Source organism: Rosa rugosa, chromosome 1 (assembly GCF_958449725.1).
Source record: "Rosa rugosa chromosome 1, drRosRugo1.1, whole genome shotgun sequence".
Classification (NCBI taxonomy): Eukaryota; Viridiplantae; Streptophyta; class Magnoliopsida; order Rosales; family Rosaceae; genus Rosa; species Rosa rugosa.
In genome coordinates, this window is record NC_084820.1 from 41964955 (window position 1) to 41987864 (window position 22910).

A 22910-nucleotide genomic window follows, 5' to 3' on the forward strand; every position below is an offset into this window, starting at 1 on the left:
TGTATTATACCAACTCATTTCCATTAGCATTAACCCTTGAGAAAAATTTTACTAAGCATAAAATGCAAGTATGTCCAAGCATGCAAGATAAATCTGAGTCGCCAACTGGGTTTGATGATTTCAAATGAGTGTTTGGTGTAAAGGGGGAGTAAAACATACCAATGAATTTCATAACAACTACATTATAAACATTGCTTTCCCCTTATATGTGCTGGGTTCTTGAAATATTCATCTCTATTGTTCATGTAATATATATCGAAAATAATTAAGCTTTCCAAGTATTACATTTAGTGCAACTCCGTTACGCAAATTAAATAAAATTACTACCCTCTCACTCCAACAGAACAATTTCATGTTTTCCAATTTCAATGAATCGGAAATTGCATACCAAATTCTCAAAAAAAAAAAAAAAAAAATTGGATACCAAAATGCAACAACTAGTATATGTAAGTAAACAAACGATCCCCTTATTTAATGACTCTGAATCAATTGCTCATTATACGGTCCAAATATATAGTCGAGCAGATTCTGAAACTTTGAAATGCACCAATCAAATCCAAACCTCAAGGGATTAGCCGCAGTTTCTGTGTAACCAAATTACAACAACCAACTTGTATTCTTTTTTATTCCAAAACCAAATTGCCAAAAATGCAGAAAATTCTACTCAAAACACGATTCAGAAGACTGGGTTGACGACTAATTCGTAATATATTGGATTGATGAAACAAATAAAAAAAATCATAAATCAAATAAAAAAATAGGTGATTATGATTATATTATTGGATATCCCTTGAGAAAAAACCATACGATACGATTCATATATATATATATAAAGTTAATGGAAACATTGAATTGAAATCTTACTAGAAGACAAGACCACTCAACAACTCGCCGCCTGAAATCAGAATTCCTCCACTTGGATGTCTGGGACGTGAGAAATCTTGGCCCACTCCTCACTTGTTTTGTCCCCGACTTTACCCCTGAGAATTGGAGAATACCCACTCCTCAATTGTTTTGTCCCCGACTTTACCCTCGAGAATTGGAGAAGCCACGAGGGTCACGCTCTGTAGTAGTGGTGTCTTGCGCAGGAAGTCGGGCAGCGTACCAAGTTTGGAGCACCCGTTAAGTACCAAGCGAGATAGGGAGGGCATTATGGTAATATTATTCTGAAAATCCCCTCCCACTCCTTCCCACTCTTCCCAGTTCCTCATCCGCCAGAACTGGAGGGTTTTCAATTTGGGGAATAAAATAAGAGAAGACGAGGAGGAGGATGATTGTAATTCTCTTTCTTCAATTCCCAATAACTCCACTCCCACCTTTTTCACTTTCTCCATCCCCTGAAATACAAGTGATTCAAGCGACGGCAATCTCCCAAATGGACCCGAAAGCAGCTCACAATTACCGAAGTCAGAAAGGACAAGACTTGTCAGATTATGTAAAGACAAGATCCAATCAGGACACGGAGAAGTAGCCAGCTGGCAGTTCTGGATGGTCAATGATTCCAAACCTCCATGTGGTTGCAGCCCATTCAGTATTTCTCTATCATTTTGGCCCCTCCCTTCTTCTTTCCCCTGATGATAACATAGACCGAAACATAAGAAATCTAGATGCAGATGATGAAGGAGATGTTTCTCACTCAAACATGCCTTTACACCCTCACTCGCATCTTCCACAGACTCCAAGTGTGCAATTTCAAGACTCCCTTCAAGTTGGTTCAAGTTTTCCAAATCTTGCAACTTCAACGTCCCTTCTTTGTCCTCACCCCTATAACCATTTAGATGAAACACATCTAGCTTTTGCAGACCGGTTAACCTCCCTATCCCTTTTGATTTTAGACGACAGCACCGATAGACATAAAGATGCTTTAACTTGGTTAGCTTTCTCATTGCCTCTTCATCGGGAAATTTGACAAGTTCACTGCAGTTGACAACTCGCAACGTTTGCAGATTGTATAAATCACATAAACTGTCGGGCAATTCCATCAGTTCATGGTTTTCAGACAAGTCCAGATATCTCAGATGTATCAATCCACCAATCTCCTTTGGAACTTCTCGAATCGAGTTTTCACTCAAATTCAAAGTCCTAAGGCTTTTTGATTGCGAAATCAACTCTACGCCAATGCTAGTGAGTTTCGATTCAAAAGCTGTGAGAGTGCGCAAACTCTTACAGTTGAGAGAAGAAACAGGAAATGGACCCTTGGGTGCAAACATTAAAGACAAATGACGGACTTCATCACCAGGTAACTCCATTCTCTCATTAGCACCCTTAACCACCATACTAAAGCATTCATCCTTGGTCAAATATTGCACAAAGTCATGCACGATGTCGTGCATTTTACAACTTTCAATGTTCCCATCAGAATCTTCCACAATATCTTGAAAGAAAGACCGCGTTACTAAGTTCTCAAAACACCATTGACCTACTGTTGTCTTTTCTTTATTTCCTCCTTTGACTTCAAGATAATCTTGTGACATCCACAACTCAATCAACTTATCCTTAACAATCACATGATCTTTAGGAAATGTAGCACAATACAAAAGACAACGTTTGGACAATGGTTTCAAATCATAGTAACTTAGTAATAACGGTTGGAAGACTTGCTGCTCAAACTCTTGTAATTCCCATATCTTACTATTCAAAACCTCTACCCATTGTTGCAGTGTTTTCTTACACCGCATTAGACTACCCAAAGTCTTAGCAGCAAGAGGCAAGCCTTTGCACTTTTTCACGATTTCATTACCAATATCTTCAAACTTTTTAGACTCTTTTCTTTCATCATCAAAAAATGCAATGTGATAGAATAATGACCGACAAGTTTCTTCACCCAACTCCTTCAAATGGATTGTGTGGTCACTAGTTGCTCCCAGTGTACTAGCAACTTGCGTTATTCGCATTGTAACCAAAATTCTACTCCCTGAGCCACCACACCCTAATGTTGTCAAGAAGGGCTCCCACTTTCTATGGTCTGAGTCCCAAACATCATCTAGGACAAGAAGGAACTTCTTGCCCTTAATCGAGTCAGATATAAGTTGAACAAAAGTTTCCAACTCATTTGAATTTGGGGCAGTTACCTTAAGACCCTCAAGGATGGCTTTGGCAACCGCAATTTGTACAAAGGGTTCTGAGACACAAACCCATATTCTTGTCTGAAAACAAGCATTTACTTTTTCATCATTATAGGCTAGTTGGGCAAGAGTTGTTTTGCCTATCCCCCCCATACCTACAATAGATTTGACAAGAGGCGTCTTCTTTTCTTCACTATTCTCACTCACTAACTCGCTTACTAGTTTATTCCTTTCGTAGTCTCTACCAAATGTCCCAGATTTATCGACAATTGAGAAACTTTTCAATCGTTCAGGTTGCTCAAATTCTATTTCATTTTGAAGGAACTTATAAAATTTTTGCTGTTCATGAATCAAAGCTAACTTCTCATTCAACTCTTTTATCCTCACAGCAATGTCACGACGAGAAATTATCCGAGTGACTTGGCCAGTACCAAGACAACGGAAGGGAATAGAGAAATATACCTTCTTGTTAGGTACAATAGCATTGTCACCTTGGTTCTCGATTTGTTGTTTCAGGATTTCAGTGCTCCACTCGTCCACCACATCGTCTACCTCGTACGACACTTCTTTCAGATTGTTGAGCCAGCGTCTCACGCTGTCCTCCTTGACTTGCCTCCTCTCTGCATCTGCCAGCACAGCTTGAATAGTTTTGAGGTTGAGGGTAAGGTTGACTACTTCTTTTTTGACATTCACAACAAGTTTCACATTTTGTTCCACATGTTGGAAGATGAAGGAACCCAACTGCTCTACAAGGAAGGATACAAGTGCTTCAGCCATTGTGGTGTTCGGAAATTGATTGTCAGAGGAAAGAAAAAGAGAAATGAGAAAATGGACTTGCTTCAGGTAAGAAGGTTTTCTGGTGTGGCGATATGCTACTCCCCTGAACCAGCTTTATATGATGAGGTTTGAAGAATTATTGGTGGGCAAATATCTTCAATCCCCACAAATTCCCTGCAATTTCTTCATAGCCACAACTTTATTTTTTCTGGTCTGAGCCACGACAACTACACTAATGACTGTGTTTACCTATTCTTAGTCTTTACTCCATCTGTAAGGCATTATTTTGGTCCATAGTTGCAGGCATGAGTTTGAAAGTGATTGCAAGTAAAAAGAGAAATGTGAGAAACGAAAAAGCAAAAAATGCAGAAAAGCAACAATTATTGGTGCTGTGCTATTGTCTTTGCTGCATGTGGCCGACTGCTGACCAGCTGACCCACAGATTGATGAATCATGTCTCTCTGTTCAGAGCCACTTGAGTAAAGAATATGCAATGCTGGTGAGTAAAGCTTGACGAGGACCTAAGCGCATGATTAATAATGGAACCAATGCTTTTGATTCCATAGAGACAAAAAGCAAGCCACAATCAACTACAGAGACCAAGGTCGTGTTGCAACTCTGTCTAATTTGGAGCCTGGCACTGGCCAACATTAGTTGCTTCTCTCCAGTTGATCAAGGTTGAATTGAACGCCATATTAGTTGGTCTATGCACTATGCTAGGGTGAGATGGCAATTGAGTTGTAGCTTTGCTTTCCCTTTTAGTTTTTCTTCTACTCTCGTATTGTGCAATTGATTTTTACAGAGGACAGGAAAGATTTTAGTCTTGCATAGCAAACATGACAGTCATTCAATTTTAAAGTTGTTAACATATTCCCTTATATATAAAAGTTTTTCGAGCAGATGAAAATTAAGGACAATTTGTTGCAAAAAGGAAAACCAAAAATTGTTGTAGGTACTGTGAAGACCATCGAAAGAACAGCTTTCAAGTCTCTGTGAGGACCACTGCACTTGCACTTAATTGGTTCCACGGCAAGTGCTGGCACTGCAATTTTTCTGTCCATCTAAAACAACAAAAACATCAATGACACTGTATTAGTTGGAATAGTTGCAACCAAGAAGCTAGAAACACTTTATATATATATAGACTGCCAATAGAAATGGAAGTAATGTTCTAGCTAGAATAAATAAGATAGACTCTAGCTAAATGGCAGTACCAATTTCACAACCAACTAATCACCTAATCATCTCAAGTGCATTGTAACATTCATCTGAAAAAAAAAAAAAAAAACTGTGACATCTATCTTCATATCTTTTGTCCTAGTAATGCACTTACCAAGCTTCAGACCCTAAACCTTTTAACATCTGTAACTAAAATATATATAAGAAGCAGTACACATGCATATATTTTGCAATATTTAGGGGAGAGAGTATATGCGGGTGTAGCCTAACACAATGGATCTAGACTATTACGGAATTACCTTTCATGATGGTAAGGTGGAATGGTTTCATAGTGACTGCAGAGGATGTCCACTGAGTACAGCTACAGAAACACCATTTCTCCAGCTCCATGTTTTTTGTTAGGATGCAGATTGTACGAAAAGCTTCCAATCCGCGATCGTGTCCATTCCAAAAAAAGCCTCAGCCTAAGAGAAGAAAACCCATATATGCCATGGAAATTAGTTGTCAAACATAATAAAAATTAGATAATTTGATATCTAGAAAGTGCCTAACTTGAAGCCTTTAAAGTATGGCATTGGATCAATGAACATGCTGATCGATAACATGTACCTAGTTTAGCTAAGGACCACTTCAATCAGTTCAATGCATTCCAAATTTCCTTTATGGTGAAAGACCCTGTGATGCATAATCCTACATAGAACATTCATCAAAATCAGATTTATTTCTCCAACTGGAGGTAAATAGATCTTTTGACAGTTCAACAAATTGACAACCAGGGACTATAAACATTGGATTGCAGTGAGAAGACAGTGACTAAATAATAGTGTTCTTATTGCAGAAAATGCAAAGTAATTTGAATACCTAGCCTGAATGTAAATATATATCCTTTTACTGAGAAGAAACTAGAAAGAGACAACAGGGGTAGGAAATAGACATGATTTGGGGACTACGATATAAACTGAAACTAAGAGACATCAATCCAGACCAAGTACACAGCGGCATTAAAATTCTTAACAAATCTTTCCAGAACTGCTGTTATTCTTTTCCAAGTAAAGATTGAGACAAATGCATGGGAAAGGAGTGGCCTAAAAACAACATTACAAAACATAATTAGGGTATGTTTTTTTCTTTTTCAAAGATTCCAGATCATATGAATACCTACATATTACCAGAGGATCACAATAAATATGATATCTAATGAATACCTACAAAATGAGGTACAAAATTTTGTAAACTGGCAACCAGTGCACCAAATAAAGATGATTTTCTTTCTTTCATGGTTAACAAGCATATAGATAGGTCTAGCTAGAGAAATGACAAGCTATTGCATTTGTGGTTTAACAAGGAATCAACTCCATAGTCCAACAGAATCCTGTAGCTCCTGCTAAAATACATTTATCAAGCTTCATACACTAAACTTTTACCATGAATTGTTAACTAAAATATATATGCACCAATATATTTCCAATTCTAGGAAATATAGTTCGATCAAAGCACCAGACTATGTTTGTGTGTAGCTTAACAGCACAGAGTCCTTTGGATCTGAACCATATAAATACCTTCAAGTAGCCTTCAACGATTGAGGTGGAAGGATTTGAACGGTCCATTTGCACAAACACCAAATACCAGGCTCCCGGCCTGCTGCTTATTGTTAAGATACAGATTGTAGAAAATGCTTCTGAACCCCAATTACTAGTCAATCCCTGTCAGCATGCATTCCACAAAACCTTCAGACACCAAACTTTCAATGGAATCTGTAACTTGAAATATACATGCATTGAAAATCATTGAAACATTTAAGCTACTGAAGAATAAGCATTTAAGCTACTGAAGAATAGTCCATACCTCCATACCCCCAACATGTCATAAGCACATCAGATTGGATAAACTCCAACTTCACAAGTTAATTCAGTCACGACCTTTGCAGAGAAGAACAAACAGTTTCAATATCAATTAGCTATAACAGTTTATGGTCGAAATTTTCTTTTTAATCTCGGCATAAGGAGTTAGAAAAGAGACACGAATATAAAGAAAAAAAAGTTTCAAGATTTGATCTAATGGAGAGAGAAGGCAGAGGTGTATCTAGCTAGCATACCTATCTAGATAGCTTCATTAGCTTGACAACTCCAATGACATTCTTAGTCCTAGAAGCATCAATGTGGTCCACAAGTGTAACTTAAGATTCTCTGTCGGGAGAACTTCATTTCCGGTTGAAGATATGATACAAAGGAAGGAATATTGTATAAGAAAAAAATTATAAAAAAACTACAATAAGCAGAACAATGGTTCAAGGAGATGTATTAGAAAAAAAAAAAAAATTCAAGGAGATGCTAAGAATACACAATGTGGTGCTTCATTAACTACTCATAAATTGGAAGTGACTTATGACATGTACAGACACAGCACCAGTCTTTTACTGAATGAATATAATATATCAATTGAAATTTCAAATAGCAGCCAAAGCGGATTCTACACAGGTATATATATAAGAGGTTTGCTCCACTTTTCTACCAAATGACCCTTTAATCATGTTTGCCTATCTAAGAGGCTTCTGTTTCTTTCCCAGCTTGAAATTTTTAATGAAGAAGCCCTCCAAAGTTGGGTTGCTTACCATATCCTGATTGACTTGCACATACCCCATTTGCAAGTTCTGCATGAAGAACCTAAAAACACTCTTAAAGTGAGAACACAACATAACTTTCCAAAAAAAAAAAAAAATTGTAGTTTGATATGGACATTGCCAAGAAAGTACTCCAAAACCATGGATTCAACTCCTGACCTGAGTGCAGTGTGCATCCATCAGATGACATGGAAGCCCATCATTCAGAAGTACGCCAAGTAAAGAGATGGATCATATCATCGTCGAAGGCAAAATGATTTGCTGCAAACAAACAGATAATCAAAATTCCAACCTAAATTAGAAACTGAAAGAATAGGAAATGTAGAAAGTAGAAATAAGAAAAACAGAAAAGAAAAGGAGAAATAGTATTTACCTCTGAGGATGAAGGAAGGGGCACTTTATGGTTTGCAACCGCCTGCATAGGATGTGTTGATCAAGCTGGATTGGAGTTAAATCATCTTATGGCAGTTGAACAAGTCTTTAAGCGTTGGACTACAGAAAGAAGATACAATGATTAAAGTAAACAACTGATAATATTCCTATTGCAAATTGTGAACAGAATGCAAACTTGCAGAGTATTTGAATCCTTTACTGATAATATTCCTATTGCAAATTGTGAACAGAATGCAAACTTGCAGAGTATTTGAATCCTTTACAATTCCTTTACAATTCAGAAGAAAGCATTGGCATTATTGTGATTTCAGAAGAATCCTTTACAATTCCTTCCCACTCTTCCCAGTTGGGCATGAGACGAAAAGAAAGTCGTTCCAATCTGGGGAATAGAATTCTTGAGACTTCTTCTTGTATTCCCAGAAATTCAACTCCCACCTTTTTCACATTATCCATCATTCCATCCACTGAATTTCCAGAATTTCAAGAGATGGCAATTTTCCAAGAGGAGGCAAAAGTTCACAAAATTGCCACCCTTCAAGATTAACTTCTCTCAACTTGTGTAATGGCCTGATCCAATGGAGAGACTTGGCGGTGCCATGGCAATTCTATATGGATAAAGATTAAAAATTTGATGTGGTTGCAATATGCTTTCACTATTTCTTCATCACCTTTTCTCTGCTCTTCATATCCTTCATGGAAACGTACTCCCAAATGAGAGAGGTGCTCCTTATTACCAGCTGTGCTTTCTCAATCTCACTCGCATCATCTTTCGCATTACTCCCCAATATATAGATGCCGGAAGCCGGTCCATGATTCCGAGATTTCCTAATTTCAATGCTTCATCATCACCCTCACATACATAAAAGCTGTCTAGTGCTTCCAGACTTTTCAAACTTGCAATCCCTGTCGGTAAGTACCTCAGCTTATCACAATCCCAAATATATAGATGCTTTAAGCTAGTCAACTTTCCCATGGCATTGGGTAGTTTCTTAAGTCTACGACATCCAACAAGGACCAGAGTTTCTAGATTGTATAAATCACACACAGTTTTCTGTAATTCTTTCAAACTTGCAATGAATGCAATCCCTGTTGGTGGGTACCTCAGCTTATTACAACCCCCAACGTTTAGATGCATCAAGTTAATCAACTTTTCTATTGCCTTGGTCAAACTTGGCAGGGGAAAGAATGCTCTAAGTAGTTGCAATGGAAGTGAGAATAGGAGGATATGTAAGGCAAGCTGCATACTTTACGGAAGATTCGTATCCTCCACTTACTATTTCCTTCATGTATCTCACAAGTTTCCTCTTATACTGTTCATAGGGTATTCCGGAGCAACATACCAGCAAAGACTGTGGCTATATACTTTTGGAAATGTTATACTTGCTAGATTAAGGTTACTTTTGGTTAGGATTGTTGGACTTGATCATATCTGGATATGGATATGTACTTTTGGAAATGTTTTGGATTGGCAATGTAAGAAATATGACATTGATATATGACAATGTTTTATTTTAGATTTGGTTCATATTTGCAACAATTGTGCAAAGTCAATTTAGACAACATATATAGGTCAGATAAATGTAGTTTCCAAAGGTATCACACAACAGAAGGGTTCACAAAACCATTGTATGAGATTCACTCATACAACACATCTAAAAACAGCAAATAATACATGTTGTCTGAAGGTTTGAACTTCATTTTATACAACAGAAATAACAAATTTAATATTGTGTGACCTACATTCAGGTAACATATATAACAAAATTACTATCATTTGATATTGAATTCAGTCAACAGATGTAACAATGATATGTTGACTAAGATTCATTTAACACAGCTAAATATAATAAAAACTGTGGTTTGAGTTGCTGTTAGACGACATATACCATCAGCGCACTGTTATATCTTATGCAAATCCTATAACACAAACAAATTAGTAATAGTTGGTAAATATATATAGGGACTAGAGATTCCTAAATATTCTGATGTTGGAGATTCATTTCAGACAACAGAGCCATTCCAACAATGTGGTGTGACATTCATTTCAAACATCATATAGTTGTGTTGCGCTTGTCTGAGATTCATCACACACAACACAGTTTTCCTAAAACTGTTGGTGTAATATAATTTTTCTCAACAGTCAATTAATGAACTGTTGTGTGAGTTTGTAACAGACAATAGTTTAACCTAATTATTTTAATTTGGAAATATTCAGATGACACATACTTACCTATATATGTTGTGTGAATTTTGAATAGACAATGGTTCTTACCTGTCGTCTGAATGAGGTCAATCAGACAACAAGCTACTAGACAATAGCAGCTTTTTCATTCAAATGACAGTTAATGAACTGTCGTCTGTTTAACTTTGTGGTATAGTGATGGTTGCTCAACTAAGCCTCAAACTAGCTAGCCACTACCAACTAACGTAAGAAAAAGAAATTAGAAGCAATCTATGGGGAACAACATGTTAGAGTGATAGCCTAATCACTAATTTCTAAGTAGAACAATTCAGAGTAGAAGAATTTTTTCAGATAACAAAACCCCAAGGACTAAAGAAATGCAGATGATTAGTTTTCGGATATACAAAAGCATAAAGGTCTTCGGAAATATCATGCCTACTGAGTAGCAATTATTCCAAGTGAAAGTAAAATCAGCTGATTATTCCCCTTAAATACAATATATGAATAAGAGATATACATAACGATAAATAACATGAACAATCAGTTGCTTTAATATGACCATCCCCATACTTTGAACACATAAATGGAACAATCTTAGATCATAGAGAGTCATACACATACTTATGATATCAGATATATACATCCTATAATATAAAATCTGAAAATCACCAACCAATTATATAGATGAGTAAGCTAATTCCAATCTAGCTTCTATAGATTCGAAAGTTACATAAGAGTCTTATAAGCGTTGCCGAATTCAGCTTACCGTGCATGTCAGAAATATGATTTTACAACGAGAGCTGTCCAGACTACACATGGCTTTTCCTCCAACATGACTTTTACCAACAAAGTGAAGTCTAAAATAAAAGAGAGCAAAGAGAATATGACCACAAATAAATATGATGTTCACTGGCACACTGAACTGATCGACGCAACTTTGACCATGTTAACTGACATACCTTTTCAATTTCAATCCATCCAAGGTATTTTGCGGCAATGCAAGATTTCTATGAAACGGGTGATGGCTGCCTTTCGACATGCAAATATATATCTCCAATAAAACAAGCCAAAAGTTCTACAGGTTCAGTTAAGACTTACCAAGTGCACTTAAGTGAACTTTGGGGGTAGAAGACTGGAAGAGGATCCAGCAGAGACAGAAACATACACCACAGAAAGAAGAGCTTTCAAGTGTCTGTGAAGACCACTGCACTTGCACTGAATTTGTTCAACAGCAAGTGCTGGCACTGCAAATTTTATGTCCATGTAAAACAGCAAAAACATCGGCGACACTATAATAGCTGCAACCATGGAGCTATGCAACAAATTCTTAATGTTAAATATCAAGTAATTTTGACAGCCAAAAGAAATGGAAGTAATGTTCTACCTAGAATAATTAAGATGGACTCTGATAGGTTTAAACTTTAAAGTATGATCACAAAAAAATTCATTCTTACTTTCTAGATGGCATAGCACTAGTGCAGTACTATTTGGGCACAAGCCACAAGCAATATCGCAATCCACATGATGAATGATCGATGCCAGTATCAATTTCATAACCAATTAATCACTTCAAGTGCATAGTAACATTCCTATAAAAAGAGATCAAACAAACAGTGATCGATATAGCTATAAAAACAATGAAGACAGAAGTTGAACCGACAAAAGCAGGGATCTTATATCCCCCGTGTAGTAAAATTATAATTTGGCAAACTAGCCAGTGAATAAACACGTCCCTCTAAAAGATAACAAAGAACCAATGATGAGAAACTACTTGAGATAGGTGAAGAGTAATCAACAGGTGCTATAGTTTTCTGGATGCTGCATTATCATTGCCCGATAACCTCTGACATAAAGTGCTGTTTTGCAGATGGTTCAATTTCTCTAGCAGGACTAGAATAGAATGATCTTTTGATAACAGCACCTGAAATCGATTGGATTGTGATGGCAAGATGCAATGACTTAAACACCTTGAGAAGGATGGCATATCTTGATCAAGACACAAAATGGTAGAACACAGTTCAAATTACCAATATTTGCAATTGCAAAATATGAAATGTGTATCTCAATATATGTACTTTTTCTTCACCGTCTGACTATGCATAGAGTATGTGAAAGTTAACGATCTGAATACAATATAAACCCACTGTTTAAACAAGAATATAAAAAAGCCATTATCTAGCTAGAATGGTAAAAGATAATGGATAAAAGAAATAGACTTACAATGCATCTTCAAAAAACGAGCTGCTTGCAATTTCAAATTTAACTCAGAGACTATACTTCCACTCCTTCATAAATCAAAATTATAAACTGAGAAACTTCAAGTTATGATTAGATCTGTGTAGCTTACCAGAGTATGTATCAACCCATCAGCTTGAAATTCCAATGACATTGTCGATGCTTTTAGCTTAAATCTGAGTAGTGGATGTGGGAGCTGATGCAATTTTCCTGTACAAATGAATACATAGTTAAAGAACTCGTATATTGTCTATAAGCTGAATTAAATGAAGGCAGTCTGTACTCTGTACCATACAACCTAAGGGTAGTGGAAATTTGTATCCAGAAATTATGCACAGCATAAAGAGTACCAAAGGGCCAGGGATCATCTTGTCTGACGACTCCAATCATCAGAACTTAAAAGAACTGACCTCCCAATTTCGTCTACAGAAGAGTGCTTGCAAGCTTTTCTGCTATTTCCATAACCAATATTATCATCTCCATGACTATTTCATGCAAAAAACTTAATTTTGTCCATAGCTCCAAAGACTTGAAAGAAACAATATTAGACCACTGCATACTTGAATGTCTTTACTAATCATAAAGCTCCGTTCTGAGCTTCAAGTATTTCAAGTGTGAATGGATGAATGATTTAGATGTTGGAAGAAGTAATATAGTTATCATTTCAACTAGGCAACTCGCCCGCGTGATGCTGCGGGTTTATGTTTTTTTCCCTTTAGTATTATAATAACCAGTAAACATATATACTGTGGTCTCAATCTCCTAAGCTAAAGGTTATTTTGACCAAAATATATATGTATCCATAACTACTTGAAAATAAGTAAATAATTAGATAAATAAAGAATTAAAATGTGAGGCCTTTGACAAAAATTGGGCTTGAAAAAATAAAATAAAATAAAATAAAAGAAGAAGAAGAAGAACAAGAATAAGAACAATAGCAGAGACTGCAACAATTAGCTGAAGTAATTCCATAAAATGTCACAAAAGATCAACTCAATTTTTCAGTTATCTTAAATACATTGATGAAATTTTGAAAACCATGCACCTACAGCCACAAAGTTTAAGAGACTCCTCAGTACTCAAGTCATCAATATTCAACCACACCAATTTCTCTTTCTTCTCTCTTTTCCTTTTTTTCATGGCATGAGTCAGCTACACCAACGTTAGGGTCAACCTCAACTACCTACCCACTACAAAAGTTGGCAAAAGCCCACATTCTGTAGCTTAATGTTATATCAAACTTGTTCATTTCTGGTTAGCTCTGCATATCCTCAAAGATTGAACACATGAACAAAATCAAGATTGAGTTTACATAACTGGTGAAAACTGAAATTTATTACTCAACTTAAAGCTGCACATAAGAAGAACTTAAATACATAGTCATACTCTCATAAATAGAAGACATTAATCGACTAAGCCTGCTAATCCTCCTCTTCCTACCAAAAAGGAAGAACAAAAAATCGGTTCTGAGGTAGAAAGGAAGCATTACTGCCTATAACCAATGCTTTGGTTAGACTACTACATGCAATTTATACATGTCAATATTTGAAAATTAGAAGAAAAAAAGAAGAAAAGAAATGGATTCAAAATTCCAAATATTTCTTTGCATCATCCGGTGCATATATATAGTTATATCAAATACATGCTATCTAATTCTGTAGCACTACTGATAGTAATATTATGGGTAGTTTTCTATAAAGTTCATGGTAAAACTGCTTCGAGCTTATGAAGATGGATTTCATGATGGCTTTGATTTGCATGTTCTGATTTCATGTTGATTAATTTAAGCTTGATTTCATATTGAAGCAGTATCTTATGTATGAAGCATTCAGCACTGGTGCAATGTCGATGTATCAAAAACAGTGAGCTATATACTATTGTCTAAGACCTTATGAGTTGGGGCTGATTAATTGCCAGTTTATGAGGCAGTCTTTGGTTGGGGAAATCAAGCCAATATGGGCGATCAGCATTGCTAGCAGTGTACTGAATCCGGTATTGAAGCGTGATCGATGCACAGCTTCTTGCCTTTGTTTCTCTGAATCCAAGATTGATTACATGTAAACATTCATTAGATAATTGGTCCACTGAACCAATGCAGGCTAATTCTGAAAGAACTTATTTTAAATGAAGATCAATACTCATCCTCAAAACTTCTGAATATACTTATACCGCAGAAGATGACACAAAAGTTACCAAAAAAATTCAATGATCATAAGCCAATAACCCAACAAGCATAAACTCATTCGTTCTATATCAAAATCAGAACACTTTAGTTCTACCTGAATAAACATAAGAGGGTGAGATAGCTCAAAACTCCAAACAAAGCAACAGTAGCAGAAAAATAAGGTTTTTCCTTTTTTGAATGGGAACTGAAAAGGCCAAACAAAACAACAATCAAACTCACAGATAAAGCATATAGCTAGCTACTTCATCATAACAATAACCCAAAAAGCACAAAGACATTAGCTTGATATCATAATTAACCAAAAAATCATGAAGGGATTGTATACCTGTGAAACAAAGCAACAACAGCAAAAACCAGAAGCCTTTTTTTCTTTATTAGGCCATAACTGAAAAGGCCCAAAAACAATAATAAGCTTGACCCAATTGCCCCGGAAGAAACTGCAACAAGACCGTTGGTTTCTTTGCTGGACCCCGAACCCTCAATTGGGTAAGCCTCGATCGGGTTCAGGTTCAAACCGGGACTAGTAGCTGGGTCATCTTCTTTTTCTTCAAATCATTATCAATCTGATGGGGGAGTAGTGGAGAAGGGCAATGCAGGAAAGAGAGGAAAAGAGAAGTAGAGAACCCTGAGGTCAAGGTTGTTATTTGTGAAGATTCTACGGAGACCTTAGGATTTTATCACCCAAAGAAAAGGGGTGATAACTAGTAAGGGGATTTGTTTTGTCATGATTTTTTACCAGTAATAACTAGTAAGGGGATTTGCAGCTCAATATGATTGTGATGGAAATAGCTGTGCTAAAATCCAACTTTTGTAATTTTTTATACAATTTTGTCACCCATGTGGTGTTTTTGTTAACCTATGGGAACCACGTAAGAGAAAATATTGCGTACGTTAGCCGTACCACGTGTCTGGTGTGTCTAACCAATTAGTGTCTATGTAAGCCTGTAAGGAAGTGTTTTGAGTATTTCACTTTATAAAAGCAAAAATAATTTCGGTATAAATATAAGTTTTTCTAACCTTTTATGAGGCAGCCGCACTACCACGTGGTACGGCTGCCATATGTAAGAATTTCTCACACGTAATTGACACCTCGGAAGATGACAGACAAGTCATCACTTAACATGCTACACCATCACATGACAAATTTTAACCAAGTTGTTGTCGTTATTATGAAAGCATCTAATCGAGTTAAATTGAGATATGCAAACATTACATTTTGAAATTTAGGTAAGAAATTGATATAATTTGAGAGACGAATTGTGACTAATCCCTATATTAATTAAAGTAACAGATGCAGAATGGGGTGTGCAATGGTAATTTCTGTAGCCACTTTCTATAGTGACTTGATCTACATGCCTTTCCAATGGGGTGTTTTCCCTATGTTTTATTACTACTAGTATTATTATTATTTTTTATTTATTTATTTATTTATTTATTTATTTATTTTTTGCCTCAATGCATATTTGGCTTGATTTATAACTTCAACGACCAACAATTTCTTTTGGACAAAAAGTCAAAAAGAGCAAAGACTTTTGTTTAATATAGAATTTTATAGCTTCAGAATTTACTAATTTGTTTAGTATTATAGTTGACCAAAAAACACTTGGACCAACAGATAACTTGTGCCATCAAGAATAGTGCACCCAATGAAGTATGTATAAATCCAACGGAATAAGGCTGGCCTGATACAATGTATTAAGCTTTCACGCATTAATTTCAGTTGCCCCAGTTAGCAGAACCATGCATATTATTTTGCATTTTTAATCAATGAATGAGGACTCATTACCAACAGTCTTCTCATGAGCTTTCTTTCCTTGGTAGGGTGCAGACATGAAAATTGTTGATTTTATTTTTCAGAGAAGCAAAGATTAGTTTCTATAGATTCGTTCTGTCAAGACAACCTACAGCAAATGAATGACTTTGAGGTTGCATAAGCTGTTTGAACCCAATATCACCAAAGGTGGACAGACGAACCTTTCATCTTCCATATCTCCATAAGACTGATCAACTAGAAGGATGGAAATAGGCCTGGTAACAGTGCGGTTATGGGCGGGTTACGGGCAGTCTTAACGGGCTCAACCCGTTATAACCCGATAAGATAACAGGCTATAACGGGTTGAGCTCGATGGGTTCGTGGGTTATCCGTTGAAACCCATTAAGACTGCTAAAGTTTTTATTTTATTTTTTTCATTTTTAAATTCCTTACTAATCAATTACCTATTGAAAGTTGAAACCCGTTAATATCCGTTAACAATAATTTGGCCATTGAAACCCGTTAAGACCCGCTAACTTTTTTTTTTTTTTTAAACCCTTTTCCAACCCATTACCCATTGAAACTATTTTTCATTGTTCCTTTAAAAATCAACAAATTCAAAGAAAATCATTAAATCAAACTATCAAAAGTTAATACATATTAGGCTCACGATTCTTATAATAGGTTAAATCCAATGTTACGTGAAACTAAAATATTACAAATTCAAAGCAAATCATTACATGAAACTGAAAAGATCTTTAGTTGCTGTGGCTTTGACCGTCAAATAATGTTAAATCCAACACGTCTTCAGTGAGTTGCTCCAAATCAGTTCGGTCTTTTTTTTTTTTTTTTTTTTGAGGGGAAAGGAAAATATATTCTTGTGATCAAAAAGATCATACGACCGTACAAGGTCATTCGAGGAGATCTGAAGATCACCCAATATTACATTCACTGCTCCACTGACCGTAGTCAGGCACACTACCCAAAGGAAGATGCAAAAACTAAAATCCTAAAAAAGGAAAATGCGAAGCACTAAAATCCAAAAGAAAAATGCAAAAAACACAACTAACAACTAAATTTATTCCTACACAACCCTAATTCTCCGCATCTGCCTTGACTGGCTCGGGGCCTAAGACCTCTTGGTGTACCCTTCCACCAGACCCTGCAGTAAATAGCTTCAAAATAGGATTGTGTTGAGTCCAGCTCCAAACGGGCTCGCCAAGGCCTAACAGCAAAACCAGCCCAAGTCAGAGAGAGGAGGGAAAGTGGGCTTGCCCTAACAGGCCCAACCCACTCCCATTGCCCTCATCCCTACACTCAGACCAGTTCGCGCCGGAACCCTAGCAAGACCGCCAGAGTTGTTGCCGCCCCTGGTTCAGTCCGGCGGCCTCCCCAGATACGGATCCACGGCTGCCATCCCGTCCGCCCAAAGCTTGCCTCTGTCGACGCTACAACCGCCTGATTCACTCACGATCCAATCGTCTCCTTCGGTTACCCAATCAGCCGGTGTCGAGCCTCACCGCTCAATCAGTAGAGAATCGGAGACCTCCGCTGCCCTGCAACTCGAAGCCCAAATCCACAACCAGCGCCGCAAATCCAGACCCGATTCGCCTTGCCTTCAAACCCAACACCGGAAGAACCCCTGCCGCTGCACACGCCCGACGCCGGAAGACATCCTCTTGCAGGCAGTGAACGAAACTGACACCGCCGCACTACTGCAAGAAACCCTAGGTTTCGGTATGTTTTTATTGTTGAAATGTTTGTGTAAATCAGTTCAGTCTTGGTCTAAAGTATACAAAAAGAAAGAGATGCAAATTAAAATAAAATAATATTCACATGATGAAAAGATAAGAAACTAATACAATAACCAAGTGATATAGAATTTACTTTTTTTACCGAAAATCCAATCTCAAGTACATAGCAATGTTTGAACAGTTTCAGGCAATAATGAGCTATGATATTGATCTAGTACCCTACCAACAATACTAAATGTAGATTCAGATGCAACAGCAGAAATAGGAATCGTTAGCACATCACAAGCCATATGGAAAAGTATAGAATACTGAAATTGTTCCATTTTCCACCAAGAAAGAACATCCTACTCTTTCTTTCTTTCCAACCTCTCTTCATCAAGATACTTGTGAAATTCATTTTTCATACTCGATGTTGAAACATTTTTGTAATTAGCATCAAATTCCTACACAAAAATAAACCAGACATGCACTTATATCACAATATGAAGCAAGCTACCTACTACAATACAAAGAAGCAAGCTAGCTCATGTTGTCCAAATATCAAACAGTATGCTATTAACATACTACATACTACAATGAATCAAGTTTAATTGATAGTATATAATTCATAGGCATAATGTAATCAAAAACAATTTGATGTCTAATAATGGAAAGTAGATGACTAATAATGGTGTTTACCTCCAAAATGGTGTCTTCACCTTCAGTCTGAGAACAACTCTCACTCATGAAACAACTTGAATTATCGAGATTAGACCACTTCTCCACGTACACATCAAATAGAGAAAACAAAGTTTTAGTGAAGTTCTTTAATTGCTCAGAGTTCACACCATCATGGAAGCATTTTCCTAGTTGTTTGTTAATTTCAGTATATATGAGGTAACATATTCGGTACAATTTCGATCAGTAAGTCGAGAAAAACCAATCTTTCATTTTTTTCATGAAATACCTCAAACTCTATTAAAGTATTCAAAAGATTTGTACAACCTAAATAATCAGTTGGACCTTTGGGTGGTCAAGCAAACCGATCAGGATGCACTTCACTCAGATCATGACATCATCTATATACGAAGAATGAGAAGACCTAAGCACAGGCAGAACCAAAGCTTCTGCTTTGAGTTCATTGAGATACAAAGCAACCGACAATCTACAGCATTCTACAGAGCATGAGATAAGACATAGCCAACAAGTCAGTCTAATTTGGCGATGGCTGGATTTAGAATCTCTCGTCAAGGAACAGAATAGGAGCCTGGCATTGACCAACATTAGTTGCTTTTCTGCACTTGATCAAGGTTTCTACCGTGTCAGTTGCATTGCTGAAGGCAAGTAGAACTTTCAAATGCAGCTTTGCTAGCCTTTGTACTTTCGCTTCTACTCCTGAATAGTGAACTTGATTTTTAGATTTCCAGCACCCATACAAGGACAAGAAAGATTTCAAAAAAGAATTCAGCTGTCTTGCATAGCAAACATGATAGTCATTCAATGTTAACATATTCGCTTTCAAAAAAATTTTGAGCAAAAGAAAATTGAGGATAAATCATTCAAAATTAAAAGGAAAAGCAAAATTCTTGTAGCTGAGTTTAGTTTCAAATCACTTTTTCCCCGACAGCATGTAGAAGTGCAAATCTCTCATCTCCAATTAAACAAGTCAAAAGTTCTACAAGTTCGGTCAAGACTTACCCAGTGAACTTGCGGGATAGAAGAGCGGAAGAGGATCGGCAACAGAAAAATAAACCACAGAAAGAACTGCTTCCAAATCTCCGTGACACTGCAGTCGCATTCAATTGGTTCAGTGGCAAGTGCTGACACTGCAATGTAAAACAACAAAAACATGACTGACACCGTAATATATAGGTGCAACCAAGAAGCTATGCAACAGTCTCTTCATGTTAAATATTAAGTAGTTTTGACTGCCAAAAGAAAATACTTGTATGTTCTAGCTGGATTTGTTAGGATGCATGGACTCTGAAAGATTTGACATTATTTCAAAAATGAGACCATGCGTTCTTACTTTCTAGTGAGATGGGATAACATAAGAGTCTATGGTACAAGCCAATAGCAAACATAATGAATGATGTTACTATCAATTTCACCACCAACTGATCGCCTTATTATAACATTCCTACGAAAAGAGATAAAACAAAGAGTGATATAGCTATATAAACAATGAAGACAGAAGTTGAACCGACAAAAACACAACCTAGGTACGACAAAAGAAACAATCTGGTTTTGAACTTCCTCGCATGAGAGTTCATGGTCACAAAAGCTTCCTGAAATAACTGCAATGAACAGATGCCTCGGCTAACTTACCCAAGCATTCAACGAACTGCTAATCTTCTATGTTTACAAGGCATCTATAGTCATCCCCAGAGTGTTTCCGTGGAATGGAATTCAGGATCACATCCAATCTTAAACTCTCTCTCATACCTCGAAAAGATTAATTGATTAAAGTTAAGAGTATATCTGAATTCAGGGATCTTATATCTTCCGTCTAGTAAAATTATAATTGGGCAATCAAGCAAATGAATAAACACGTCCCTCTAAAAATATTACCAAAGACAACTGATGGAAAACTACTTGATATAGGTGAAGAGCAAGTACCTAGTGTTGGGAAGAACCTGATCAATCAGCCAATGTCTGCTAGAGTTTTACTTGATGGTGCATATATTATCATTGCTCGATAATACTCTGCAATAGAATGTTGTTTTACAGATGGGTTCAATTTCTCTAGAGTCGAATCATCTTATGATGACAGCACCAGAAATCGATTGGATTGCGATCACTAGATGCAATGACTTCACTTTGACATGGATACATATAATAATTGAGAGTTCAAGACACAGGTTGGTATAACATAGTTCAAACTACCAATATTTGCAATTACAAAATATGAAGTGTGTATTTTTTCTTCACCGTCATTCTATGCCTATAGCTATAATACTAGAATAGGTGCCCGCGCGTTGCTGCGGGTGTTCAAACAAAATCTGCAAGTTTCGCCTGCTAGAGACTTATGTTTGGAATTAACATTACCATTAATATAAATGTTGTTGACATAGCTAGTCAAAAATATATTGTTCTACACTCGTTTCCCCTGGGTATGTTAAGCTAAACCCCATGCGTTACAGCCGACCGCGTATAACACACCGCCCGAGCTACAGAAAGAAAATAATGAGCAGACCATGTCACTGGCAGACCACTTCATCTTTTTGCTTGTCTCGCAGATCACTTCCATCTTTTTGGTTGTCATTCATCCGCTGCTGAAAACAATTGCCTACAGATTTGGAAGAAGAAAAACGTGGTGATGAACAGATTTGTAATGCAAAGCTTAGCAACAAACCACTGATAACTGAAGCTAAAAATAGAGCCAAGCAAAGCAACTACCAAGAAAACAAACATAGCAAAATTATCAAAACAAAACTGCTAACTCCCTTTTAATCAGTATAGAAGGCTAATCAATTTAAAACTGATTTTCTTCTTTGCAATGATATAAATAACTGCATTATATTTCCAAGAGAAAAGAGCAAAACCAACATGCAAACATGTCAAGCTACTGAGTCTATAAGTACAGCAATATCACCAAAAGAGATATGCAACATAACAAACCCAATATGATAATCGCAAACCCCTGCATTATCGAATACATCAGACAGCCTTTACTGACAATATCTATCATGAAAAAAGAAATCCCACAGTCACACAAATCCAGACCTAATGATTATTATACTGGTGTTGAAACTCATTCTCTCGCATCAATTCCAGCAAGTTATCTAAAAATTGAAGCTAAAGAAGACCCACCTTGTTTGAACCGCTTATATAAATTCCAAATTTTGTACAAAAAAAAAAACAAAAGAGAAAAAAAAAAACAAAGGAAGAAGAAGAAGGTTAAACCTTCAATTGTAGGACTCAACATGGACATAACATAGAAGTAATTTTTTATTTCAAAATTTCATACATTGTAAGTCGAACAAAATTTTGCTTTTTTGGTTGTTGTGTATAATTTGAAAAGGTAGAAGCAAATATGATAATTGTAGTGAGTCTTAAATGATAATTGCTTTTCTTAGTAATTATTATTATTATTATTATTATTATTATCAGGGAATAAACATTTGGAATAGTACATAAAAGATTGAAAGGTATAGAGTCGAAACTTTATATGCAGCAGTCTATAAAGCAAATCAATCTTTCCAATTGTGCTTTCAGAATAAGTAAGAGCTGATCCATATGAATGCAGAGATAAAATTGTTAGTATACCAGTAGTTAAAAGGTCTCCAAACTGAAAGACAATGAGAGAATTAGCAAACACCAGTAGACTACCTAATATTCACGAAAGTAACAGAGTATGAACAGTGTGTGATCTACATTGGATAAAACATTTGTACTTGTAAAAGCAAAGACTCCTCAATTTACACCTCCAAAATACTCAAAAATCTCAGATCTTTTCTATGATTACTTGAAAAAGGTAGCTGAAGGAGTCGCTCACTTGAAAAAAGAAAAAGAAAAAAAAAATTCTATAGTATTTTAGTCAGCTCTTTGCAAAATATGAAAAACATGATACCAATTTCCTATTCTGTTTATTCATTTGAGGAGCCTAACAAACAGTAATACACACTGCTTGCCAAAATCCATTCATTAATTATTGACTAACAGATTCACAGACCACACAAATATTCATACTCTAGATTATTGTTGTTCAAGAATATCAAAAGCCACAACTCATAGCTAGGTGTAATTCAAAAAACAAAAGCTTCAATCCTTTCAATAAGGAAAAAC

General features: G+C 36.4%; 1 protein-coding gene across 34 annotated transcripts in view; it reads right to left on the reverse strand.

Moving 5' to 3' along the window:
* LOC133724954 (putative disease resistance protein RGA3) overlaps nt 1–22910 on the reverse strand; it is a 42210-nt gene that overhangs the window by 5571 nt on the left and 13729 nt on the right. For 19 of the 34 annotated variants that reach the window (XM_062151933.1, XM_062151932.1, XM_062151928.1 and 16 more), the window contains exons 1-10: nt 14731–14911; nt 8015–14486; nt 7801–7902; nt 7633–7684; nt 7117–7219; nt 6867–6940; nt 6581–6724; nt 5631–5711; nt 5321–5485; nt 865–4903 (exon numbers count right to left, since the gene is read on the reverse strand). In XM_062151933.1, the coding sequence (XP_062007917.1) occupies nt 975–3842 (2868 nt within the window). In that variant the 5' untranslated portion in view covers nt 3843–4903; nt 5321–5485; nt 5631–5711; ... (5 more) ...; nt 8015–14486; nt 14731–14911 and the 3' untranslated portion in view covers nt 865–974. Of the gene's footprint in view, nt 1–864; nt 4904–5320; nt 5486–5630; nt 5712–6580; nt 6725–6866; nt 6941–7116; nt 7220–7632; nt 7685–7800; nt 7903–8014; nt 14487–14730; nt 14912–14961; nt 15232–22910 lie in introns of those variants that run through there. The other 15 variants (XM_062151915.1, XM_062151909.1, XM_062151906.1 and 12 more) reach the window with 15 other exon arrangements.